This window comes from Anoplolepis gracilipes, chromosome 3 (assembly GCF_047496725.1).
Source record: "Anoplolepis gracilipes chromosome 3, ASM4749672v1, whole genome shotgun sequence".
Taxonomy (NCBI): domain Eukaryota; kingdom Metazoa; phylum Arthropoda; class Insecta; order Hymenoptera; family Formicidae; genus Anoplolepis; species Anoplolepis gracilipes.
In genome coordinates, this window is record NC_132972.1 from 11,799,847 (window position 1) to 11,823,379 (window position 23,533).

Below are 23,533 nucleotides of genomic sequence, written 5' to 3' on the forward strand. Positions count from 1 at the left end.
AGCAGAAAATGTCTATTAAATTATTAAATGCAGCGACTGATTTTTTAGCTCATTATACTTTATCAAGAGCATTAATTTTCCGTTTAATAAAAATTTGCGATTGCTTAGCTATTAAATCGATAATTTTTTTATTAAATTTTCTGTTCAGATTATTATATTTATTTCTATGATATACGTGTGTATTATTATATTTATTTCTATGATATACGTGTGTATTATTATATTTATTTCTATGATATACGTGTGTATATACACCTCAGTTCTTTTTACATCTAATACATTTACGGCTGCTTATTCATTTTATGTAAAATTGGATATGATAAGTTTTTAATTGAGAGTTTTAATCGCGTTTAACGGAGGATAAAAGTTATGTCGCCACTAATTGTACAGTTTCGACAGGAATTACTTTTAAGCATTTTTTCTCTTTATTTGCTACACATACATACACTCATACACGCACGTGTACTGAGACCGGACGTTTTAACCGAGGAAGTTATCCAGCTGATAGCTTAAGCACAAGTCGGAGTAGACACGTCAAGGGATTTAATGCTAAATCCGCTTTATGCAGTTTGGAGCGAGTAATTGGCACTTGCTTCATGCTAATTGACAGTTCTCTGCACTGTACCTTTAGCGCAAAAATATAAAAAATATAAGCTATAACAACGTAACAATATAAACAACACACATTTCTTCTTTATATTATTCTCTGTCGCTCTCAATGTATATTTTTATCATATTTTCCTTTTTGTACTTGCTAAAAATTTTATAATTTAAAATTTTATGATCACACATATGTCTGTGATCATATTATGTGATTATATGTGATTATGTGTGATTAGTTTATTAATATGTTTCAAATTATAATTTAAATAATGTCGTATCATTTCTGATGTGTTTAAGTAAATAAAGAAATAGAAAAACTCTCTCTTATATATATCTCTGATTCTATATTTGTTTCCAACCTTCCTTTAATTATTACATAAATGATTTATTCCAAGAAAAAGCATTATTAATAGTAAAATATAAAATAATTTAAAACTTGAAATATACTACACACACAAATAGAAAGAGGGGAGAGAGAGAGGAGAGAAGAAAAGAAAGAGAAAGAGAGAAATTGGGAATGTACATGTAAAGATCTCAGATCTCACTTTCTAATTTTTGTTCGTACGGAAAATATATGAGTAAATTAATTAAAGATATTAATTTCAACATAACATTTTTTTTATTCTATTTTTATTTTTAGATACAATAATAAAAGTAATCGAACATTAGGTCCGAACAATTATTTAAAAAAAAATTCTAAAAAAAGAAATAAGAAAATATAAAAACCTTTATCATCAATTGTATTGATTTGATTTATATCCTTAGATAAAAAAAAAATAAATATGCAAAATCAAAGAATAAAAATTTCAAATTTTCTCTTAATAAATTCAGATAATCCTGAATGGGTTAACCGATAAGGCCTACGAAAAGTTTCTCATTTTTCAGGGAAATAGCAGCAGCGAGATTCTGCGGAGGCGAACGATTAAAATTTATGAAATTTGCTTGAGAACCAGCCTGCATCTCTCGAGATAGGGGAAGATGTTATGTAATTGGATTAAACCGATGAATCACGGCTCTTAAACTGTTTACACCCAAGATCGTGCCAATGTACTTTCGTATATTGTTTCTTCTATCGCATCGCAATCGTAAAGATGAAGACTTTGTGCGTCATTCAGATATAAGATATAAGACGTAAAGTCAGCTTGCTACACAAATTTTATTATATCACATTTATTATTGCCAGATAAATCTCTGGAACGAGTAACTACAAATTTTTTGAATATGCTATAAAAAATGTAAAAGTTTTAATTTTTTATTTATTTTATCAAATTTTTATTTATTTAATTATTATAAGTAGAAATATTAGAACCTGTACAAACATATATGCGTTCGTCAAATCTATTTTATAAGCAGTTTTATTATATTACATATTAATTTAGCAATACAAAAATACGCTTTCTAATAAGTTTTTGTGACAAAAAAAAAAAAAAGAAAAGAAATGTTCGATGAAATTTCAACAAAAAAATGATAAGCATCAGCTAATAAAGGATTGCGTATAAATAAATACTAATTTTCCAATTGTAAGGAAGCAAGAATGCAGATATATTTAAAAAATCAGGTCGCCAATGTGCATACTGTGCTCGTTCGATGCAAACATTTAATGCGTGCATTTTTTTAATTAAATAGAAGTAAAGCCACGTATGTTTATGTTACGGGTGTGAGTGACATACTCGACGAATGCCACGGCATAACGTCATTTTCAAATTGCCGGACGTCATGCACACGCCACATGTCATCGGATAATAGCGGACACCTGCCTTACGATTTTATGTCCTCGATTCGCGTACTCGAATGAGGCTATTTTTCGTGAAATAATGAGGCAACTTTTAGTTCAAAATATTTCTAACGTATCTTAATATGTCATTTGATACGTGTCAAAAATGTTAATTCTAAGATTACACATTGCACACAAATAATAATTATTTCATTAATGTAGCATTAATATCTTAACTTGTCTGTTGTTTCATTAAAATTCAAAGCTTATATTTTCAATATTAGTTTTGTACAATATTACGTTTGTTTTCAACAATTATTATTTTCTACAGACTATAAAAGGCAAGATAATTGCAGATAATTATTCTTTAAGAAATCTGAGTGTGTATGTACATGCTTTTCTTGTTTTCAAATCGCATAATAATAAATGTTCATTTTCAGATATTTAATTTTAAAACAAATAATATTATTAGTTTATATTTAAAATGTTAGCTATTTTAAATAAAATCGTCGCGATAACGATTACGTTGAATAAAATCCTCGCAAAGCTTTGTGTTCGGACGGAAAAATTTTCCACCCGCATCGAATTCCAAGCGCGAATTCTCTGAGAATGTGGGAACCGCGTAGAACGATTCCACGACTCCATCTCGACGATAGCATTAATCCCGCTTTATAGATCACGTGCGTAACGCAGTGCGACGGCAAAGCCAAGCGCGCGGCATCGCGTCTCTCGTCATATGCACACACGGCGAATTACACACGACGTCAGACACACTTCGTGTTAGTGAAGGATGTCACTGGGATTTAATTCGGCGGTTTGTCGGTGCTCGAGCGATCGAAACCGTATGTGCTCGTCGAGAATGACAGAGACAAGGGTGCCTCGCGGGTTGGCGGTCGGAAAGGCCGTGGAAGGGAAGTGGGGTGTGGTTGTGCTAGCGCGGGGAAGAGGGCGAAAAGGAAAGAGAGATGGTCCTCTCTCTTTCTCTCTCTCTTGTTGTGTGTTGCACCCGCGTATAACAACGATGTTTTGCAATGAGGGATGGACGGATGTGACGTCACAGGAGCTCACGCCGTGATCTATGGTGGCTGATAATGAAAGCGCGGAGGTGAGATACCGCGGGTAGAAACTATATCGTATAAGCTATAGTTTCCGCGGGGGCCGTCATACGGCAATGCCGCAGCATCAACCCCTTTTCCCTCCTACCCTCTATTCCTCTTTCCCCGCATTCGGCATCCCCGTCACTCCACCGAATTCTCCCGCTTCCTCCCCGCGGTTCATCGCGAAATTATATCTTCACAATGGGGGATTCGACGCGGCGACGATAAAAGCTTGAATTATGAATATCGGTTAATTCACGTTACGCATTCGAGGGCTGCGATATGGATGATCCGGCACTGCTGGTGCTACTTTATGACGCGGTAGCGCGATCCCGCCGCGCCCCTCCCATGGCAAACGCGCGAAAACTTGCAATTATCGTTGGTACGCGGTGCCGCAACGCCATTCATTTCCAGATAACAGTTGGAGGTTCGGTAATATACGCAAGTGAAATCGATGTCACGTAGTGGACAAGCGATAATACCGCGTAATAATTTTGCTAAGTCTTATAGCGCAATAAATTGGTAATAAAAAAAGTTTTATGTGATAATGTAAGATTTTTCTAAAGTGCTTAATTAAATGACGATTGCAAACAACTAAAAAAAAATAAAGTCAAAGACCAATGCAGAGAACTTAGTTTCAGTTTACCTAGTTAAAGTACAGTTTCCAACTTTTATATAAAAGGAATCATAGAAGCCATTTTTGAGCAATTTAAGTTGGAGGCAATTTAAGAATCCATATACTTTCGATTACATTATATATATATATATAACGATTAGTTAAGAATTAAGTTCTAAACCTAACAGTTTTTATATTTTAAGTAGATTATTAAAGTCATTTATTTCAAAATAGGTTTTTATTATAAATTATTCTCATATTTTTATTTCTTAATTTTTAAACAAAAAGAAGTTTAGTATTTTATTAGATAAATTTTATTAGACAAATTTTATTATATTTTCAAGTAAAATTTTTAATAAGAAAATTTACTTAATGCACACGATAATATTCTAAAGTGCAACGAATGTAAACAAATATATATAAAAAATGTACGCGGGATAAAAATAAATTTGTTTAATATTTATAGTACAAATGTAGCATTTACTGTTATTTTGCAAAATTTAGTGTTGCAAAATGTGATCACGCATCATCATCTCATATCATATCATACTGCAACAAATTTCAGTAAAAATTCCAAATACAAATTTTACTTTGATTCATTATAATGATAATAAAATAAATTAGAGTTCATACTTTTCCATGCAATAATTAGATAAAAATGACTGTTTTTTTAAATTGTACATAGGGACAAAAATAATTGCACAACATCCAATTAATAATATAACAAATTAATTAATAACAAATATAAATTTTAATTTAAAATTTAATTTGGAAGCTGTTTGATACAAAAATAAAACCAAATCATATAATAAATCAATAATGAATGTTAGCTCAAGTTATATATTTTTATGCTGTTTATAATACTTAGTTCTTATATAATTAAACAATACAAAATATCAAAGTGTAAATTTTGGCTCATTTCATTTAAGCGAACTGTTTCAATTTGTTCAACTGTTTGAGTTGTAATTTTTGACACTGCTTTAAAACTTTATTTAAAATATTTAAAATCGCGATAATTTATACACAAATATAAATTAACAATCTAGAACAGCTTTCTTATCGGACTTATGTCATTTTCAGAATAAACAGTTTTTCGGTTACACATTTTTAGCTGCAAAAAATATGTATATAAAGAAGATGTATAAAAAGCTTCATTTCTTTTTTTCTATAGGATTTCGTAAAACATTTTACTTGCTAATTAATCAAATAATGTTGAAATGCGATTATTTAAATTTGTAGAATGCCACATTCACCGTTCTAATAATACTTTCGAAGAACATCATCTCGTTTTTTGCCCTAGTTAGCCGCTTTTTAATTAGTTAGTGTCTCATGTAATTACGTATACGATGCACGAGAAAAAAAACTCATCGACGAAACATCGGATTACGTGGCTCTAATAAAATTTCCGATAACGGCAACCCCATCATGTGATTTCATTACTGGTCGAAAATGCTCGTGCTCGAAATAAAAATTGGTATAAGAAGTTATTAATATCATTAAAACTTTGATTGCAAAGACTTCACATAATTAGTCAAAAATTTTGGAATCGAAAGAAAATAGCAAATAAACTAAAATGCATAAGCAATAATATATATATGATAGCACATGATATATATGACTATACATTATAAAAATGCAAGCAATTTTGTTTAAACTTTCTGTTATAAATGATTCTTTTTATATCTTATATAAAATTAAACATAATTAAAGAGTGCGAGAAAAAAATATAAATGCTACAGTTTTATTTATGCACTGTAGAATTGGTTTGTCGAAAAATGTGCAATCGGAAACAAGTATGCAAATTTTGCACATGTTGTATATCATTTTAACAACAAATCATTTTAAATATACGATGTATTTTGCATATATTTAATTCTTATAAAGATTTTCAAACATCTAAAAAATATTATTTATTTCGTTTCTCAAATAAAACATTTTTCAAATAAAATTCTGTTTCTGATCCCGAATTATTCAAAATAACATTCATGTCGATCGATTCGCTATCGTATAAAGGATTCGATATCGCCGAGAAGCCACGGTGATCCTTTCGCTCTTCTTTTCTTCTCGCGCGGAAAGATGTATATTTCGCGTTAACCCAGAAACTCTGTTGGCTCGAGTTTTTTATAAGTCGATGAGCTTCCTGAGAACTCATCTGAAACTGGGATTTAGGTGCCTGCATAAAAAAAAAGACTGAAGATTTCAGAGCGCGAAAAAGAAAGACAACTTGTACCATGAAAAAACAAAGGGTATGGTTTTTTGCAGCCTGCATAAAACAACATGAAAAGGTATAATAAACTCGGGGAAGATTAAAGAAAGATTTAACAAAGATTTTTCAAGGAAAACAACAAGTTATTTTCGACAACCGCCTAAAGCCTTTTATGAAGCATTATGAAAACTATTCTCAACTTACAGAAATAGTTCAGAATGATTATAATATAAATACGGCATCTTAATTTTATTATAACAGTTTATGATGGCATCATAGCGATTTTCAACTGTGTTATTTTCGAACAAATTTCGATATGCCAATTTCACGGTAGTGGATTATCGGGTGCGATTATTTAATAATCCGCAAGGCAATTTTCAAAGTTCAAAATTGTGAGGTCTTTTATACTTTCATATTTTCACATTATATTCAGAAGTTTCATGAGAAAGACAACTTTTCTTATTTTCTATTCATTTACTTTTATATTTTTCGTTAGCATTTTTTTTAAACGTAAGAACAAAAAATAATCTTATGTAAACATAATTAATTATTTTCTTAAACTATGAATAAGTAATAAGTATTAAAAAGTATATCTCTCAGATATTTGTATTAAAAGAAATATAAATATAAGTCTGTAATATATTGAAAAACTTATTAAATAACATCAACTATAAAACTTATACCTACATATATATATATATATATATATATATATATATATATATATATATATATATGTATATATATTTCTATAAATACATACACTTACATTCATATTGCATGAATTTGCAAATGCATTTTATGTAACTTTAATGCACTTTAAAATGTGAATTTTGTCAAAGTAAAAATAATTGGCTATCTCAAAACCATTAGAGAATATTTCATTAAAAATATTCTGAAACTCGTTATATGTAATATATCATAAATCGCACTTTTTCGATATTTAAAGATATAAAGTAACATATCTTATTATAATATGCCTTGTTATTTTTGTCAAAAGAGATATTTGACTCAAGAGATATTTGCCGTTAAAGTTTGATGAAAATTTTCTCTGCTTTATCACTTACCTTAGTACTGTCATCTGGTGAAGACATAACTCATCGTCAGGTGAACCAGCCAAAGATTAAGGAACGCTCTGGAAACTCCGTTGCCGTCGTGTACGGCGGCTGGCAGTTCACCTGAAATTACACCAGGATTATTACATCTTTTAGCTAAAGCCTTATTGTTCAATTTATCAAACAAGGCTAACTCGAATAAGCGAAAGAGTAATCTATCAATGACAGGCAGTAATTAAAGAGCAAAAAGAAAATCCATTTGTGTTTTTTAAAAATCTTATTCTATAAATTAAATTTTATATAACATATACATATTTACAAATGAGAAAAATTGATATTTCTGTCACACATAGAAAATCCTTTTTAATACAATTTCAAATTAAATAAATATATAATTTGAACAATAATAAATTATTTTAACGAACACACGGTTATATTTTGCTCGTTAGTTGACCTAACATTTGTCTAATCATTATTAAATAAATATATTTATAAAAAATTAATTTTCAAGAATAATGCATTTGTCATGTTTTCTGAAAAATTTATTTCTTGAACTTAATTAGTTTTCTTCTTTACCTCTTTGCTTATGATAAGAATGCTTATCGCAAAATCAGTGAAAAATTGACGTAAACAGTAATTAAATTCATAAATCACGATCGGATATTAAATATCCGAAAGTATAGCAAGCAAAGAAAATTTATAATATTTTGATCATAATTAATTTCTTGAAAATATCTTTATTTTTACTTTTTACTTTCATGATCTTGCACTCACCTTTTATTAGCCCGTTCTTTACTTATTATATAATACGTAGAACCTTATCGATTTCTTTTGTTAAATATCCAATTTTCGCACAAAGCTCAAGAGTGAGGAGAATACATTTGTCATCTCATTAATGGTTGTGTTCCATCTATAGGTTTTCCGTCAGATGCAAGCTGCTGCGGGTTGACATATTTTCGTAGCTTCCGTTTAATCGTTCTTCGAACAAGTTACATTTCCCAGATAATAGTTGAGGCCTGCGGGCTCTCGTGAAATTAAGCGACTCTTATTAATGGCTCTTAGAACGCTTGGCGCTTCGATGTCGCATTCATATATTTATATATGCGAATACGTAGATATTTGCGATCTGCAGTAGAATGAAATTAAAATGTCTCCGAGATCAGTAAAATATGTCTACGTTGATATTCTAAATGTTTTTGATCCTAATTTTCACAAATTTGTACTTTAATCTGATATAATTTAACTTAAAAAAAATTAATTTCTTTAATTAAATAATTTATTATTCTAAAATAACTTATATAATTTGTATATTTAATATAAAGTTGATCATTTTGTCAATCTCTTATATAATTAATTGTATTCAATTTTTTCTACATTTGAATGAAATTAGTAACAGATTTAGCAATGTAGATAAAAATCTCACTCGGCTTAATTAAATTTATCATATATTTGATTGATTGTATTCTTAATTATGCTTCTTTCGTTTACTGTAGTATGTACATACACGTCGGTATAAGACATCGTTCGAAATTAAAAATAAATACATTGTTAAGTCTCCTTTCCATTTACTGCGTTTACTTAATGACAAAACCTAATTCAACGATTCCATCGGTAAATTGCGTCTTTGTTTTGACAGTAGCGTTTCAAGAACACAGTTCACCAATACTTCTCCATCGTGTCGGTATTATTCTGACGCCCTGCTGCGCGTGCTTTGTTTTCCAATTAAAAAAGTTTTCACTTAATCAGCTAAAATATTTTTACGAGCCTCCCCCCCCCCCCCGACTACTCGTGCAAAACAAAAACACTTGATTTTTCTCTGTCACTTATACTTTGTTTTTTTATCATTTGTTTTTTTATTATTAACATTATCTTTATAGCAATGGAACACAATATTGATTTGCACACTAAAAAATGAAATTTTCTAGAATAATGTTTATTTATATACAAAAAGTTTATTTATACATAAAAGATCGCAAATCAAATAAACAAAAATCTTGATAAAACAATTTTAATAATTTTCTCAAACGTATATATTGCATGATTTCTATTTTATTTTCACATCATCTTTATTTCAAATAAGAATAATAAAATTTTTAATAAATTTTGCCACATTATTTAATTGAAAATGTTAATATATTGTTTAATACACGTGCTCGAGATTCTTTTTTCCATTTATCCACTAATCTGCATTTTGATGAAAGCTAATTTATTGGTCTAAAATTAAGTTTGAATCGTTTGTTATTTCGCCTGAGAAAATCGTTAGAAGATCATTGGAGATTGAATCACCAAGTTTTAATCACCGAGGCTGCATCAAAGCTCCCACAGGAATAATACAGAATGAATACTTTTCACTGCCAAGTTTTCCCAAGCATTATTCGCGGTTATCGATCATTTGATCCATCCCGAGCATGGGCGTAACGTCCTTTCGGTCCGTTCTTCTTTTTCTGTTTGTTGTCGGCATACTCGGCGATAGAAATTCGCGGTCCTGGCCGTGTTCCAGGATCGCTCTGGAATTTGTCAATTCGTCCCACTCGATCACCACCCGCCGCCTACCGACTTACAGCTTCTTACGTTTTCCTTCGTTCCCTCTATCTCGAGTACCACTGTCCCTTCGCCTAACCCACTTGCTCCCTCGATTCTTTATCGAGTCTCAAGTTTTTTCGTTTCTCCAACTACTCTAGTGTCTTTTCTTTTCCTTTCCTTTATTCTGTTCTCTCTTTCTTGTGCGTTTCAGTTTCACTGCCTTTTCTGATTTTCTTCGTCACTGATCTTACTTCGCGTATCTTCCATAGACTTTTTTTTTTGCACGCCACAGATTTTTCTTCCGACCAACTTGCAAAAAAATCACGGAGATCCTAAGATCTCCTTTACTGGTCTTAATCCAAGCATTCGTTTCATCAGCCCTCTCTTCCAAGAGAGAACCCGGCATTTTTCAATAAAATACCACGGGAGCGCCGATGGTCGGCCTTGTTGAGAACGTTCTTCGACGGTTTAATGATTACCAAGGAACTTTCTTGATCACGTAAGAGATCCTTTCCTTCCTTCTTCCCTTCCTCCCTTCCTCCCTTCTTGACTTCGTCGACAGATTTTTAATCTTTGCGTGGGAAAAAGGCTTTAAACAGCCGGCCAGCTTTTAACTAGAAGCCACCATGACTTGATTTCATCTTTTGAACGTAATATCCAGATAACATACTTGAAGAGGCGGCTTTTCAGTCGCTCGATATTTCAATGCTTTCACGTTAAGCATAAAGAATTAAGAAGACATAAGTGAACTAATCATTATTGATTACATCGTGAAAAATGTAAAAATCTTTTGAATTGCTTTGAATTTCTCAAAATAAAAGCGAACGTTATTAAATAAAAAGTTGTTTCTTTTACAGATATACGGAGAGATTACATAATAAATGCAGATAAATAATAATACATTTCTGCACTTGCATATTTTATTATAAACATAAAAATATGAAATCAGATAGAACAACTTATTCCATTATACATTTCAATTATGCGTTGTTTACAAAAAGTGCAGATATATATTACAATAATATTTTCACTGTAAGCTCAAATAACTTAATATAGCGATAACTGATATAAAACGTTAAATAATATGAAATATACGTTATAGCAATCAAAAAGCCACGACTACCAATCTATTTGCCGTTGTTCGGTTCTATTCCTCATTGCTACTTCGATTCATGCCCATTGGATACATTTCCTGTATGCGGTCGGGCGTTCGTCAACCATTCAGAGCCAAAGAGCCAGAACTTCCTATTAGCCACTTCCTAATCCGACCGTTCAGCGTTAAGAATTCCAATTCTCGATGTTTGTCCCTTGGCTGACCACAAGTCGGGACTTAGATTTAATCTTTCAATATGAAATCGTAAGGAGTGCAAAAGTCAGATATTTTCTTCAATGTTATAAAATAGTCAAAAATATTCGGAATATTTCTAGATATTTTTAAATTAACTTTATATACATATATAATTAAACGTTTTCTGCTAATTATTTTTATTTTACCTACATTTTTATCTCTTTTTTTTTATATACGTATATACCTCAAAATGTAAAATATATTAAATATTGTAACAAAACATATGTGTGTGTATAATAAATAGGTTTACATAGCTTGCTTTGCATCTCGATGACAGAACAGCAAACTTTTTACTTTTAAACACTGTGATATTCTTAATCGAGAAGTTACGACTTTCGCATTTTCGCAAATAGATAAAGTATCTTGTTGCGACATGCTTGCAAAATTTATTTTGATGCATAATTTACGACTATCGCGATGACACATTGAGTGCTTAATGTCAACTTCTAGTCGTATACTTGGTAGAGATAACGGAAAGAAATTGATGATGAGGTTTGTGGAAAAGGTCCGAGATCAGTGAGAGAGGCTTTATGATTTATGCTATCGATATATATTCTATGGCTGTGTTCTTCGCAACGTGCTATTATTATAAATCTCGAAATATCCGACTACAATTTATTGCAACTCATTATTTATTCTTTTCTCGTTATTTACTATTGACAAATCAATTTCCGCGATCCATCTACAATACAAATAACAATTGTTTACGTTGTGTATAATAATTTCTGACAATCTTAACTGCTTTCAACTCCCATTCACATATTTGTGCACTTTTTGAAACAGTTTATGAAACAAATATATGTTTATATTAGTTAATGCATATTTAAAGAACTAATACTTAGATATATTAATTAAATAAAATGTGATTCTAAATTAATCAAGAAATCTCACTAAGAAAATACAAATGCAAGAAACGTTCTGTATATCGCGATGCTAATAAAATTAAGAAAACAATAATTATTGAGTTGAAATCCGAATCATAAGTTTGAGCGATCTTTCGATTTGGGTTATATTTTTCGTTTATATCGGATCCACCCTATATCGACACCACGATCACGTACTAGAATTTAGTATTGCTCGCTTCCTACCTCTACGATTCTGCGGTGGGAATCTGAAGTTGTCGACAGAAGGACCGAATTGCCATGAGAGCCACGTTCCAAAGGACCTTCGTCTCTATTACTTCACTCCACCCCGAGGTTGGGTTATTTTTAGCCTTCGGTAACTTCGGTGGCTCTCTCTTTCGATGGCAAAGAAATAGATCAATCGCTAAACGTCTTTCACGCTCGTTTACTGTACAGGACTATACAAGAAAAAAAATTGGTTCTTTCCGTTCGAATGTTTTTTTTCCCTTTTATTTTTTTAACAATATTTAAAATTATTTTTTTAATAATTTATATGTACGATAAGCAGCACTCTTTAATATATGTTTATTATATGAATAATATATGTATATTATATGCACATATATTTACATTAATCCCCTTAATTGCAAATTAAATTTAAATAATATTGTGTGACCAATTTGATTTAAATAAATATGTTACATATAATCTATGTTTGAAGCACACATATACTACATTAAGTATTTTTTATTAATTACTTTTGTAATTAATTTAAGAAAATAGCACTAAAATATTATATCAAAACAAAAATATAATAGCTTAAAATAAAAAAAAAATATTAATCATATATGTATATATACTATATATATTTAATATTATTAATAATTATTGAAAGTTAAGATAAAAACACTATTATTATAATTTTTTATATCAGATAAGTCTCTAATAGATTATTTCTTCTCTTCTTCAAAATACTAGTATTATCTTGTCTTGATGTGCCAATTTATCTTAATCAATGGTTATCTTGCTTCATCTTTAGTATCATTTTTAATAATACGTTGACATTATACTAATCTATTACAATCCATTAAATAAACATGCAACAAGACGTGATAGTTGCGCAATTGCAGTCCGTACTTCCCTCGAAATTAAATCAGAATCGATTAATCAAAGTGGCGTTTTACCATGGCGGCGGAATTAAAGTCGCGGTAGATGTCGGAATGGAATGGAGACTCTATGTAATTGGTTTAAAGACATTCAGCTTAGAAATTCAAGCTCTGAGAGTGCACCATAATGACCCAAACATTGCACGGTTCCAAGTTGATTAGCGGTGGAGACATTGGGGCCCGGGTGGTATTTTAATCGGTCCTGCCTAACCTTCGCTCTCGTGCTCGTCTCGGGCTCATCGCCCAAGCTAGACTAGACAGGAAAGAGAAATTACTGGATTACGTCGCCGAGCCGCAGGGCACGATTGTATCTTACCGCGAAACGATTTCTCATGTGGAGCTACATCACCGGAAATGGTCGAGGGAATGTCGTATGTCCTTAGCAGTTCGTGAAATAAAACTCCATCGGACGAAGATTTCCTATCAAGGATTCAGCCCGCGCTTTTGGACAAATTCCTCAATAATTAAGCTTTTTCTATTAATCAAGTTAAGCTTTACATATATGATAAAGCAAATATCTCTATTACAAATTTATTTTAGGTTAGATTCTTAGAAGAATATTAGAAATTTATTTTAGATTAGAAAGTTAAACATTCATCACTTTAATGTTTATTGGAATTGGTTGTATGGGATATATGTAGCGTTTATATTTATTCCTTATTTTTACATTATTTTTATCGAAAAATAAACTCCATAAATGCGTGATAATAAACAATAATTGTATGGCTGGTTTTATCGTTTGTTCTTTGAAAGAAAATAACGGAATAAAGCCTAATTAAAAACAACATTTTATTATAAATAAATAATAAAAACTAAAATAAGTCAAAACTTTATAAATAAATGCTTATCATTTTCCACACATTATATATTGTACATTAAATAGATGAGATCGCTGAAAACTAATCTCATGTATCCGTATGTATTATTAGTTTTGGCTAGTAAATTATTTATATAGACATGTATGTATACACAATTTATTTGGTTCATTGCATACAAACTGAGTTACGCTTTGATGATCGACCAAAATCAAAATCACTGAAACGTTGTTTAGGTAAAATCAGCTTTAACGAGATAATTAGGTTTTAGTTGAATGAATTTCAACATTAAAATTATTTGATAAAAATAAAATCAAATTTTCACAACATCACAACAACTTTACGATGTGTTGTAAGTATAATTTCAATTATGTATTATGTATTGCACTCTTTATATTCAATTTTATTCTCTCGCTATCTACATTACTAAAAGCGTTTTTTCAGTAGCAAATATCGAAAACCTTCGAGCGTACAATCGATCCAGACAGCATACAAAATGATATAATTTTATATTCATATTTGATACAATCATTATTATGAAAAATCTTAGATTTATTTAAATAAATACATATTTATATTATTTGTGAATAGCAGAGAGAGCAATATAAATAACAAAATAAAAAAATATAATTTTATTATTTATATTGTCATGTTATTTACAAAAATTCAAATTAAATTATAAACAAAAACCTAGAGAGATTTTAAAGCTAAGAAAATTAATATTATTGGAATATAAAATTTTATGTAGTTATTTTAATAATTTTATTTTTTTAAACAAAATTTATCAATATGTGAGAATTATTTTATGTTATTATCAATGTTAATCTATTTTTGCACAAGCGTTAAATTATATATATATATATATATATATATATATATTATATTTAAATACTTCATACAGAATTTGCAAATATGTATATTTTAATTATTGCTCTCAAAAATAGTATGATATCATTACATTCGTTATAAAAGTTATGTTATTTTTGTATGTACTTATTGAAATGCATTATAAATTTCCTTGCTTTTATGCGAAAAATGGGTTGTTTTCTTGCTTTAGTTGCTTTCCCGTATTTAACGATGAGCCTATGTTACGAGAACAATGATGTAAAACTGATCATAGCAAGGCACTTTTGTAAGTAGTTTTTGCACTTTGCGGCTTTTAAAAGGTGAATATTTCATGTCATCATAAAACGTTCTACGTATATAATTTGATGAAATCATCAGATACTTTATAAAACAGTTTTGATGGAATAATGAAAGGATTATAAATGTTACGTAGAAATGTTATGTAGAACACCAAAACGCAAAATTTTCCATTTTTGCATATGTTAATTATGATTACAATTTAATTCAAGTTTTAACATAATATTATGTTAAATAAATGCATAAATACATAAAGAAAAAAATACTAGATCAATACATATGTATATGTAGAAAATTAAATAATTTAACTATACTAGAAATATACAAATATATAAAGTATATTCAAGGATCATGTAACTCATTACAAGTTTATAGCAACTAACATTCGCTCACATGACCTCATTTTCCTGGTATGGAATATCTTTGAAAATTACACATACTAGAGAGTATTTAACTCACTAATAATCTTAGTCACGCGCTAAATCGCTCGAATACGTTAATAACGGTCTGAATTGGCCAGACTCAATTCGATCAATACTAAAGTACGGAACCTCTGTGGCTGACATTGTTCCTAATGTGTTACAACACCGTTAATCTCGTCTATTTTGATCAATGTGGATAACCCGTATGCTAGGGGCTATGGGATCAAGAACTGTAAAGTTCTATTTTTACGTAATATGTACTAATTAATAAGCTATTTCATATTTATCAATAAGAAATTTTTTATAAATGTGCTAACGCAAACCTGTTGATTATAATTATAAATTTAAACTAATCAACAGGTTTGCATTAGCACATTTATTTAAGAGAGAGATTTTGAAAACTCAAAAATGATAAAAGTAATTATGCGTAATTCTCGGAATTAATAAAAAGCTTTTATCAATAGTATATATCGAGATTTATACCATACTTTATTTTTCTACTATTTAATTTTTTAAAGAACGATACACATATTATTAACAAATAGAAAAAGCCAAAACATTACATAAAATAAATGCGCAAAATGCAAGAATATGTAAAATGATTAAATAAACTGTATTCTTGAAAAGAAGACGCAATGCATATGAAAACATTTAGAATCAAAATTTTTTCATTTTTGTGAAAGAAAAATGAAAAAATTTTGTTCTTTCTCGCTTTACTTATCAAATTAAATTCTCAAAAAAGATGTTATAAAAATATTTATTCTTTTATATACCAATACCTGTTTTCAAAAATTTTTAAATATTTAAAATTTTTTAATTATATTATTTTTAAATATTTATATTATTTAAAACAATTTTAGATATTATGTATTATATTAAAAATATTTATATATTATTTATATATTATATTTTTACAAATTTTGACAATTTAAAAATGTATGCTAAAGTCTTATACATACTCGTGGAAAAAGTGTTATACTTTTAATATATCATATATTTCATGTAGTATAATATTTTCCTTAATAATACAAGAATTGTAATTTCCATCATAAAATCTCGGATTTGAAACTGTAAACTTCTTTACAAAAAAAAAAAAAAAAAAAAAAATCGATTTATTCAAGCGTCCCAAAATTCTCTTAAACCTTTATATAGCGATGTAGAGGGAAAAAAACTCATGAAAAATTCAGATTTTTCTCTGAATACGTAAAGTCTCGGTATTGAAAGGGCTAGAATGTTGCCGCGCGAAAAGCTTACGGCGAAAAGCCCGACGTTACAAGGGCGAAATCGCGTCGCATCGCGACGCTATCGCAATCGCCCTCCGTGCCGCAAAGTCGTCTGTCTTCCGTGCGCGCGCGCGAGTGCCTTATTATACTCGTCCGAGGTTAACGCTGTTCTTATCCGCGCACGTGAGCCTCAGGTCAGGAAGCATTAGATGCGCTTTAGCAGACGTGAGCTCGTCGCCGTCGCCGTCGCCGTCGCTGCTCACGGAATAAAGCTCGCAAATGGCGAAAAAAGTGGTCGCGCGATAACGCGTCCCTTTCCTGTCGAGGTGTATTCACTGCCCTCTCCTTCTCGGTGCAACCACCCTCCCTCGGTCGTCTCTTTCTCTCTCTCTCTCTCTCTCTCTCTCTTTCTCTCTGCGTCAACCCCTTCTGACTCGTCCCATTTCCATAGTCGCCGTCACATTAGGCTGTTGGCATTTCCATTTCCATGAAACGTGGTTTCCCGGTGGTCGTTGTCTGTACGAGGTTGCTAACGGCTGACGACGACGACTAAGCGACGTTGAATAAAGATTGTACCTATGCGCAATCAACGACGTTGTTTGAATCTTATGCCATTGTCCTATTCTTGCGATGGAGGATGAAAAAAATGTACGCGACTAGAGATGCGCGATACTCAAAATATGTACATACGTTCATATCTCACCGTAGTCGACTCGATGTCGGTGGAAAACGAAACATAAATTCGATGTTCCATGAGATGTGAGAGTTTGCTGCTGAATTTATTGACGATGTGAATCAAAACTAGCCGAGAGTTCCTATAAATTTTCCACACTTTACAAAATTTCCCGAAATTATTCAAAGTTTCCATCTCATCAATTCAGTACCTTCTGTCTGGGCACTTTATAAGACGCATATTAAAGAAATGAGAATTTTTATCAACATGTAATAATATTATAAGTTAATGGCAAAAGATTTTTCTCTGAATTTTTTCTTTTTAAAATATCATTTGATTAAAATCATCTCGAAAGATTAATCTAAATGAAAACATAATTTGTAAGATTGAAGACGCGCTAAAGCAACGGAAATGAATGCATTCGCGAAGAATGAAGCGATGACAGCAAGATCAAAGATGCATCTTCGAGATTATGACAGACGCACGAAAGATTAAGATTTCCTTGAGCTGAGTTTACTTTTGAGAAGAAGTGGTCTCGGAACGAAGAGGCGAGTTGTTGAGAGAGGCGTGCATTATGTCCGCGAAAGGGAAGAAATGGACGTTACTTTCGTATCTCTTCTTATTTCCCATTCCCCTATCGACATTCTGTTCATCTCGGGAATACAGCCACCCCAGCGAGAAAACTCGTCTTATCTTGCGAAGAAGACCGTCCTTTTTTCCTATCGTCTTGGCAAACGCGTGAATTTCGCGTTTATGGACCATCAGAAAAAGGAACACAATGCACATTGTGCATTGTCAATGTATCAAAGATTTGCACCGTCGTCAGCTACATCAAAACGGATGTTAGCCTCCTCCCTAGCTAAGGACTGCCCTCGCTTAACGTTACTAAAAGTGCATTGATGTCAGCCTGTCAGCCAAATACGAGATCGTTGCCTCTGTTTCCTACAATTGAGTGTAAATTCTATTCTTTGTACAACTTTGTTACCGTGTCAATTTTTCAACGAGTTGCAGACAATAATTCTATATTCTTGATGCAATTTTTTACTTACTTGATTACTTTATCCTATTGTGTTTTATTTTCTCATATTTAACATATATTGAACAACGTTCTTCGATTTTCCAATATGTGAATTAAGAGAATCGATTTTTTTTCGTTATTTTTATAAACAATCGGATTTCGAATAAAAAATAGTATTTTTTTAAGATACTATTTTATCGTAAATTATACTTATATGTTACAGCTATTTGTATGTTTATAGCTAAAAGCATAAGATCCGTGAGGTGTTTATTTTTCTCCGATTTTTTCTCTCAATGTTTTTGTCAGCGACGTATTATTTTCTTAAATCACAAAGGCACATTTTTACAATAATATTTTTGAGTTTTATTTTTACTAAAATCTTTATTTTCCATCAAAAATACTATGTAAAGATTGCATTGTAATTTATCAAATTCTTTAGAATAACATTTTTATGTTGCAAATAAGTATTATATTATTGTAAATATTTATGGTGTATTATATTTAATCAATGTTATAAGATCCGCGTTGTGTTTGTTACCGCTTCTGTTTTTCTTGGCTATCACGGCTAAAAGCTTTATGGATCAATGCTTTCCCATTCTCTTCCTAGAACAATCTATAAGAAGAAATATTCCTCTTTTATATAAAATATATTTTCAAGATGTTATTATTGAATTCTATTATTGAACTCTAAAAGCTTAAAAAATTCTCATTCTTTTATATCGATAAGAACTCATCTGTCTATTTATCGTCTTTATTTATTATAAAATGATATAGTCTACTATAAACGCATTTTTATTACATGTCATCAAGATTCACTGATTTTAAACCATGTGAAATTTATAATAAATTTTTGCGAGACGTAGCGTCTCTCGAACGACTTTATTGTGAGCAAACAGACACATTTTCATCATTTAAAAGAAAATTATAAGCTTATAAATTATAAAAATTTCATTAATAAAATAAATAAATTCATAAGTTTTAATTGCTTATAATTTTCTTTTAAATTTAAATGATGAAAATGTATCTGCTCACAATAGAGTCATTCGAGGGACGATGCATCTCGCAGAAGTTTATTATAATAAATTCCACATAGCTTAACACACTCAGTGAACTAAGGGTATCTTCTTTATTTTTTTCTGCACGTCAGAGCACACGCGTGATTAAGTACTCTGAAATAGACGCAATCGAGCGCGATCCGGACGAGTATGATATCATGCGTCAGCCGTGCTCAACTCATTGAATAGATAACGTCGTCCCTTCGCGTCCGCGCTGGGATGGGAGAGAAAGAGAAAACACAGCCTCTTCTTTCCCTCCGGGTTTCTCGCCGAGTTTTTGGTACATCTGCTAAGCGCATTACGGGATAAAGGAGAGTTTCCCGTCTTACCGATGCTCGCCGGAAAAGATGTCCGCTCTCTACGAGAGATTTCTTCATCGCCCTTGCGTCTCAATCGCATTATACATCGTAGACCCTGCGACGTTAGATTTACGATTAACACCTTGTTTTATGACATATCGCCACAGATTCGCGCGAGTGGTTTTTCTTGAGCTTCAAGATTTTCTTTGAACATAAAGAGAAATGAGCTATTTTTCCTTCGTCACTAATGTTGTTTTGCTGAACATATGTTATATATTATTCTGCCAAAAAGATGTCTCATTTCTAATGTATTAAGTTTATTAAGAAAATGACTTGTTAAAAAAATTTATTATCATACTTATTTTGTGTTTGTTACATAAATAAATTTGAAAAAAACCTAGTCTCTAAAAGAGTCATTAAGCCCAGATATAATGATAAATAAAAAATTTTACATTGCGTCGTTTTTCGAAACACATGACAGATTATTCGGTATATCCATTTGGCCGAGTTCGTCGCTAGGTAGTAAAGAACTGTGAAAACGGCGCTTCCTGGCGACACTATGCGTGATAAAACGCACAATATTTTCCTATCACGCAAACGCGGTCGGCCGGAATAAATTAAGTGTCCTCGCAAATTTTCGGAAATGCCGGCGGAGAGTTGCGCACGACCCTCTATAATGAAGAGCTACAGCGACATTAACATTCTACGTTGCTGGAGAGAGAAAGGCGGTCGTCGTGAATGTTGTGCGCTTATGTTTCGCGCGGTTAGCTGTATCCGGATGGTGGCGAGCGAAAAACGCGCGGCTCAACTGTGAATAATCACCGTGCGAATCCCCTGCGATTTATACCTCGTTTCGTATTCCCGCCGACTCTTGCGACGAGAAAGTCCATTCAAGTTTGATAAGTAACTACTAGGGTCGTCGTGGGAACTTGCTCTGCCTTCGTTGTAACACCGTGAAAAGCAACGAGAGGATATTTGTGCAAAATGTTCGCGTAGGAAAATTGTTATAAAGCATTTCAAAAGAAAGTGCTCGTTTCTTCCGTCGAAGCTTCAATTAATATGAAAGATACAATTATGAGTAGTTTTCTACTTTTGCTTTTGCAAATGTGAAATTATTTTCGTCTTTGAAGAAAACTTGGATTTTCTAAAAATTTTAACAGCAAAAGATATTTTTCCAAGAGCTATGTGAGACTCCACATTTTTCCGTTTAAATCCCAAACGTACATTATACACATAAAATTTATTATTGTATATAATATATAATATATATTTCCCTTGCGTATAGTCAAAGTCACCATTAAAGCTAAAATAACTTCAATTTCCGACGAAACTTGACGTATGCAGCTTTGCGTAAACGTTTGAGCTTTGAAATGCAGGTTTGTGCGTATACATATATATAATGTTCGTGTTCCGATCGCGGAGAGGAAATCGTTCGAAATGGGCTCGAGATGGAAAGAGGACGCATTCAGCTGCGACGCGACTCAACTTTCAAAATTGTTAATTCATATCGCACATAATGATTCGGAGTCTCTCGACTTTGGAAAGAAACTTCGCTCAGCTTCGATAACTATCGATATATATGGCGGCAAAGTTCTCCTTCCTTGCCAGAGTGAGCGAGAGGGAAAAGCTAGGTATATAACGAGAGATGTGGCACACGTGTGCACGTAAAGGACGTACTCACCGTTGAGAACGTGGACCGCGACGGTGGTCTTGGCTTTGCCAGGTACCACGCAGCTATAGTTCCCGGCGTGCCTCGGGCTGGCCCTCTCCACGATGAGAGTACTGACAATCACGAGGACCTCCTTGCCCGCCGAGATCTCCGTCGTCCTGTTCTCACTGAAAATGAGATCGAGACGTGGGTTTCTGTCCAGTTTACATATCGCGAAATTATGCGCGCATATACAGAATGTCTTTACATGTATATTCTTTTGTGACCAGTCTGAAGTGGAATTTTTCGTAGCATAACAATTCGATTCGGTTATCTTATTTTAATGATTAAGACGCAACTTAAAGTATTTTTCTCATCAATCCTTAAATTAAAATTCTTGTTTCAAACATTACTCTTTTTTATGAATTTTGAAACTCGGACAAATTACATATGTTTTGATAATCAAACTAAAATTATAACGCTTTAGTTATGATTTAACTAAGCTTCAAATTATATAGAATGCTATTTAAATTTAATTTTTATACTTTTAATTAAATAAAAATAAAAATTTTAATATATCTTCTTTCACTTCTAAATTTGATTTCTAAATTTTTAATTGCTTCCTTACTTAAGAATTATTCTTGTGCTAAGAAAAAAATCAACTCCATAAATAGATAAATAAAAAGAAATGTAAGAAACCCGAGACACCCTATACATTCACGTTATCGAGTGGTTACGAAGAAGAGAAAGGGAGGTGATTTCGCCGAGTGGACGTAGAATCCTGTTGGAGAAATTCCTCTCTAGTCTCGCATATGTCTATCTCGAGCAGACCTTGTCTGCCGATTTAATTAAGAAGCTCGTTTCGGAACTGGATGACGAATTTATGGCGAGCAAGCACATCGTTTGAATTTCGTATATTTTACGAATAGATAACCGAGTGAGAAACAGACTTTCTATTCATTTTCTTTCGTGAGATCGGAATGATAATTGGTTCACTTCGTCCAAATCCATTTTTCACTGAAAATCCTATTTAAATAATCTGTTTAAAAAGATGAGAAAACAGAAATAATTGAAATCAGAATAAAATGTGCATAATAATCATCTTTTTACATTGCATAACAAATAGAAATAAGAAAATTATTTGCTTTACAACGAATATTACTTTTAATTCTGATAGAATTCATTGTTCTATTTATATTTTTATTAAGTATTTTTTTATACGAATTAGTTATTATTCTATATAGTTATTAGTCTATTCTATAAAAGTAGTAAACTCCTTTTTACCTCCAGTATATCTGTATACATACTTTCCTTTGTAAATTTAACATCAAGGAGTTCTCAATACTGAATATATGAAAATGTATATTTCTACGCGTGAGAGAGATAATAGAAGTATAAAATAAAACGTATATTTTAATGATTCAATGTTTTGAATTTCTAATAAAAATCTTATGAAATCTATTATTTTCAGTGCATAAATAAATATTTTTTAATTATTTATCATTTTTTGTTTAAAATTAAAATATAAAAGAACTTTATATATCCTTTATATATACACGTATACATGCAGACTTAGATATGCCAGAAAATTTCTATACATATGTATTAAAAACCATGACTAAGAATGAACGTACAGTACGATCTTTTATCGACTCACGTACGAGAATAATACTTATACGAGAGATTTTGAGATATCCAATGGTATCATCGTCCAAAAAGAGCAGAAAGCAAAGAACGGAAAATCAAAGGCATAGTGGAAGAAGGAATCTTCGCTCCTTTCGAGAATGTAAATCTCAAGCAAACCTTGTGGCACTTACGTATTCCAACTTTGTCGCAATAATTTAATTAAAAACCTGCTTCACGCTAGAACTGCCATGGAATCGTTCCGAAAAAGCTGTAAAACATCGTTCCCTTCCGTTCTTTTGCAGACCCTCGTAATCGATTAAAAAATAACGCGACACGATATTATTAATTTTTCATTCAATAATAATAATACATTATTTATATTAAACAATTCTGGTAGAAAGATTTATTCTCAATCTCTACATATTTAACAGCTAAATGTAT

General features: G+C 31.4%; 1 protein-coding gene across 5 annotated transcripts in view; it reads right to left on the reverse strand.

The window, feature by feature from the left end:
- The window catches only part of LOC140663363 (uncharacterized), a 236,335-nt gene that overhangs the window by 7,954 nt on the left and 204,848 nt on the right, over nucleotides 1-23,533 (reverse strand). For 3 of the 5 annotated variants that reach the window (XM_072887447.1, XM_072887449.1, XM_072887450.1), the window contains one exon: nucleotides 21,117-21,654. In XM_072887447.1, the coding sequence (XP_072743548.1) occupies nucleotides 21,321-21,654 (334 nt within the window). In that variant the 3' untranslated portion in view covers nucleotides 21,117-21,320. Of the gene's footprint in view, nucleotides 1-7,303; nucleotides 7,415-19,498; nucleotides 19,934-21,116; nucleotides 21,655-23,533 lie in introns of those variants that run through there. The other 2 variants (XM_072887451.1, XM_072887452.1) reach the window with 2 other exon arrangements.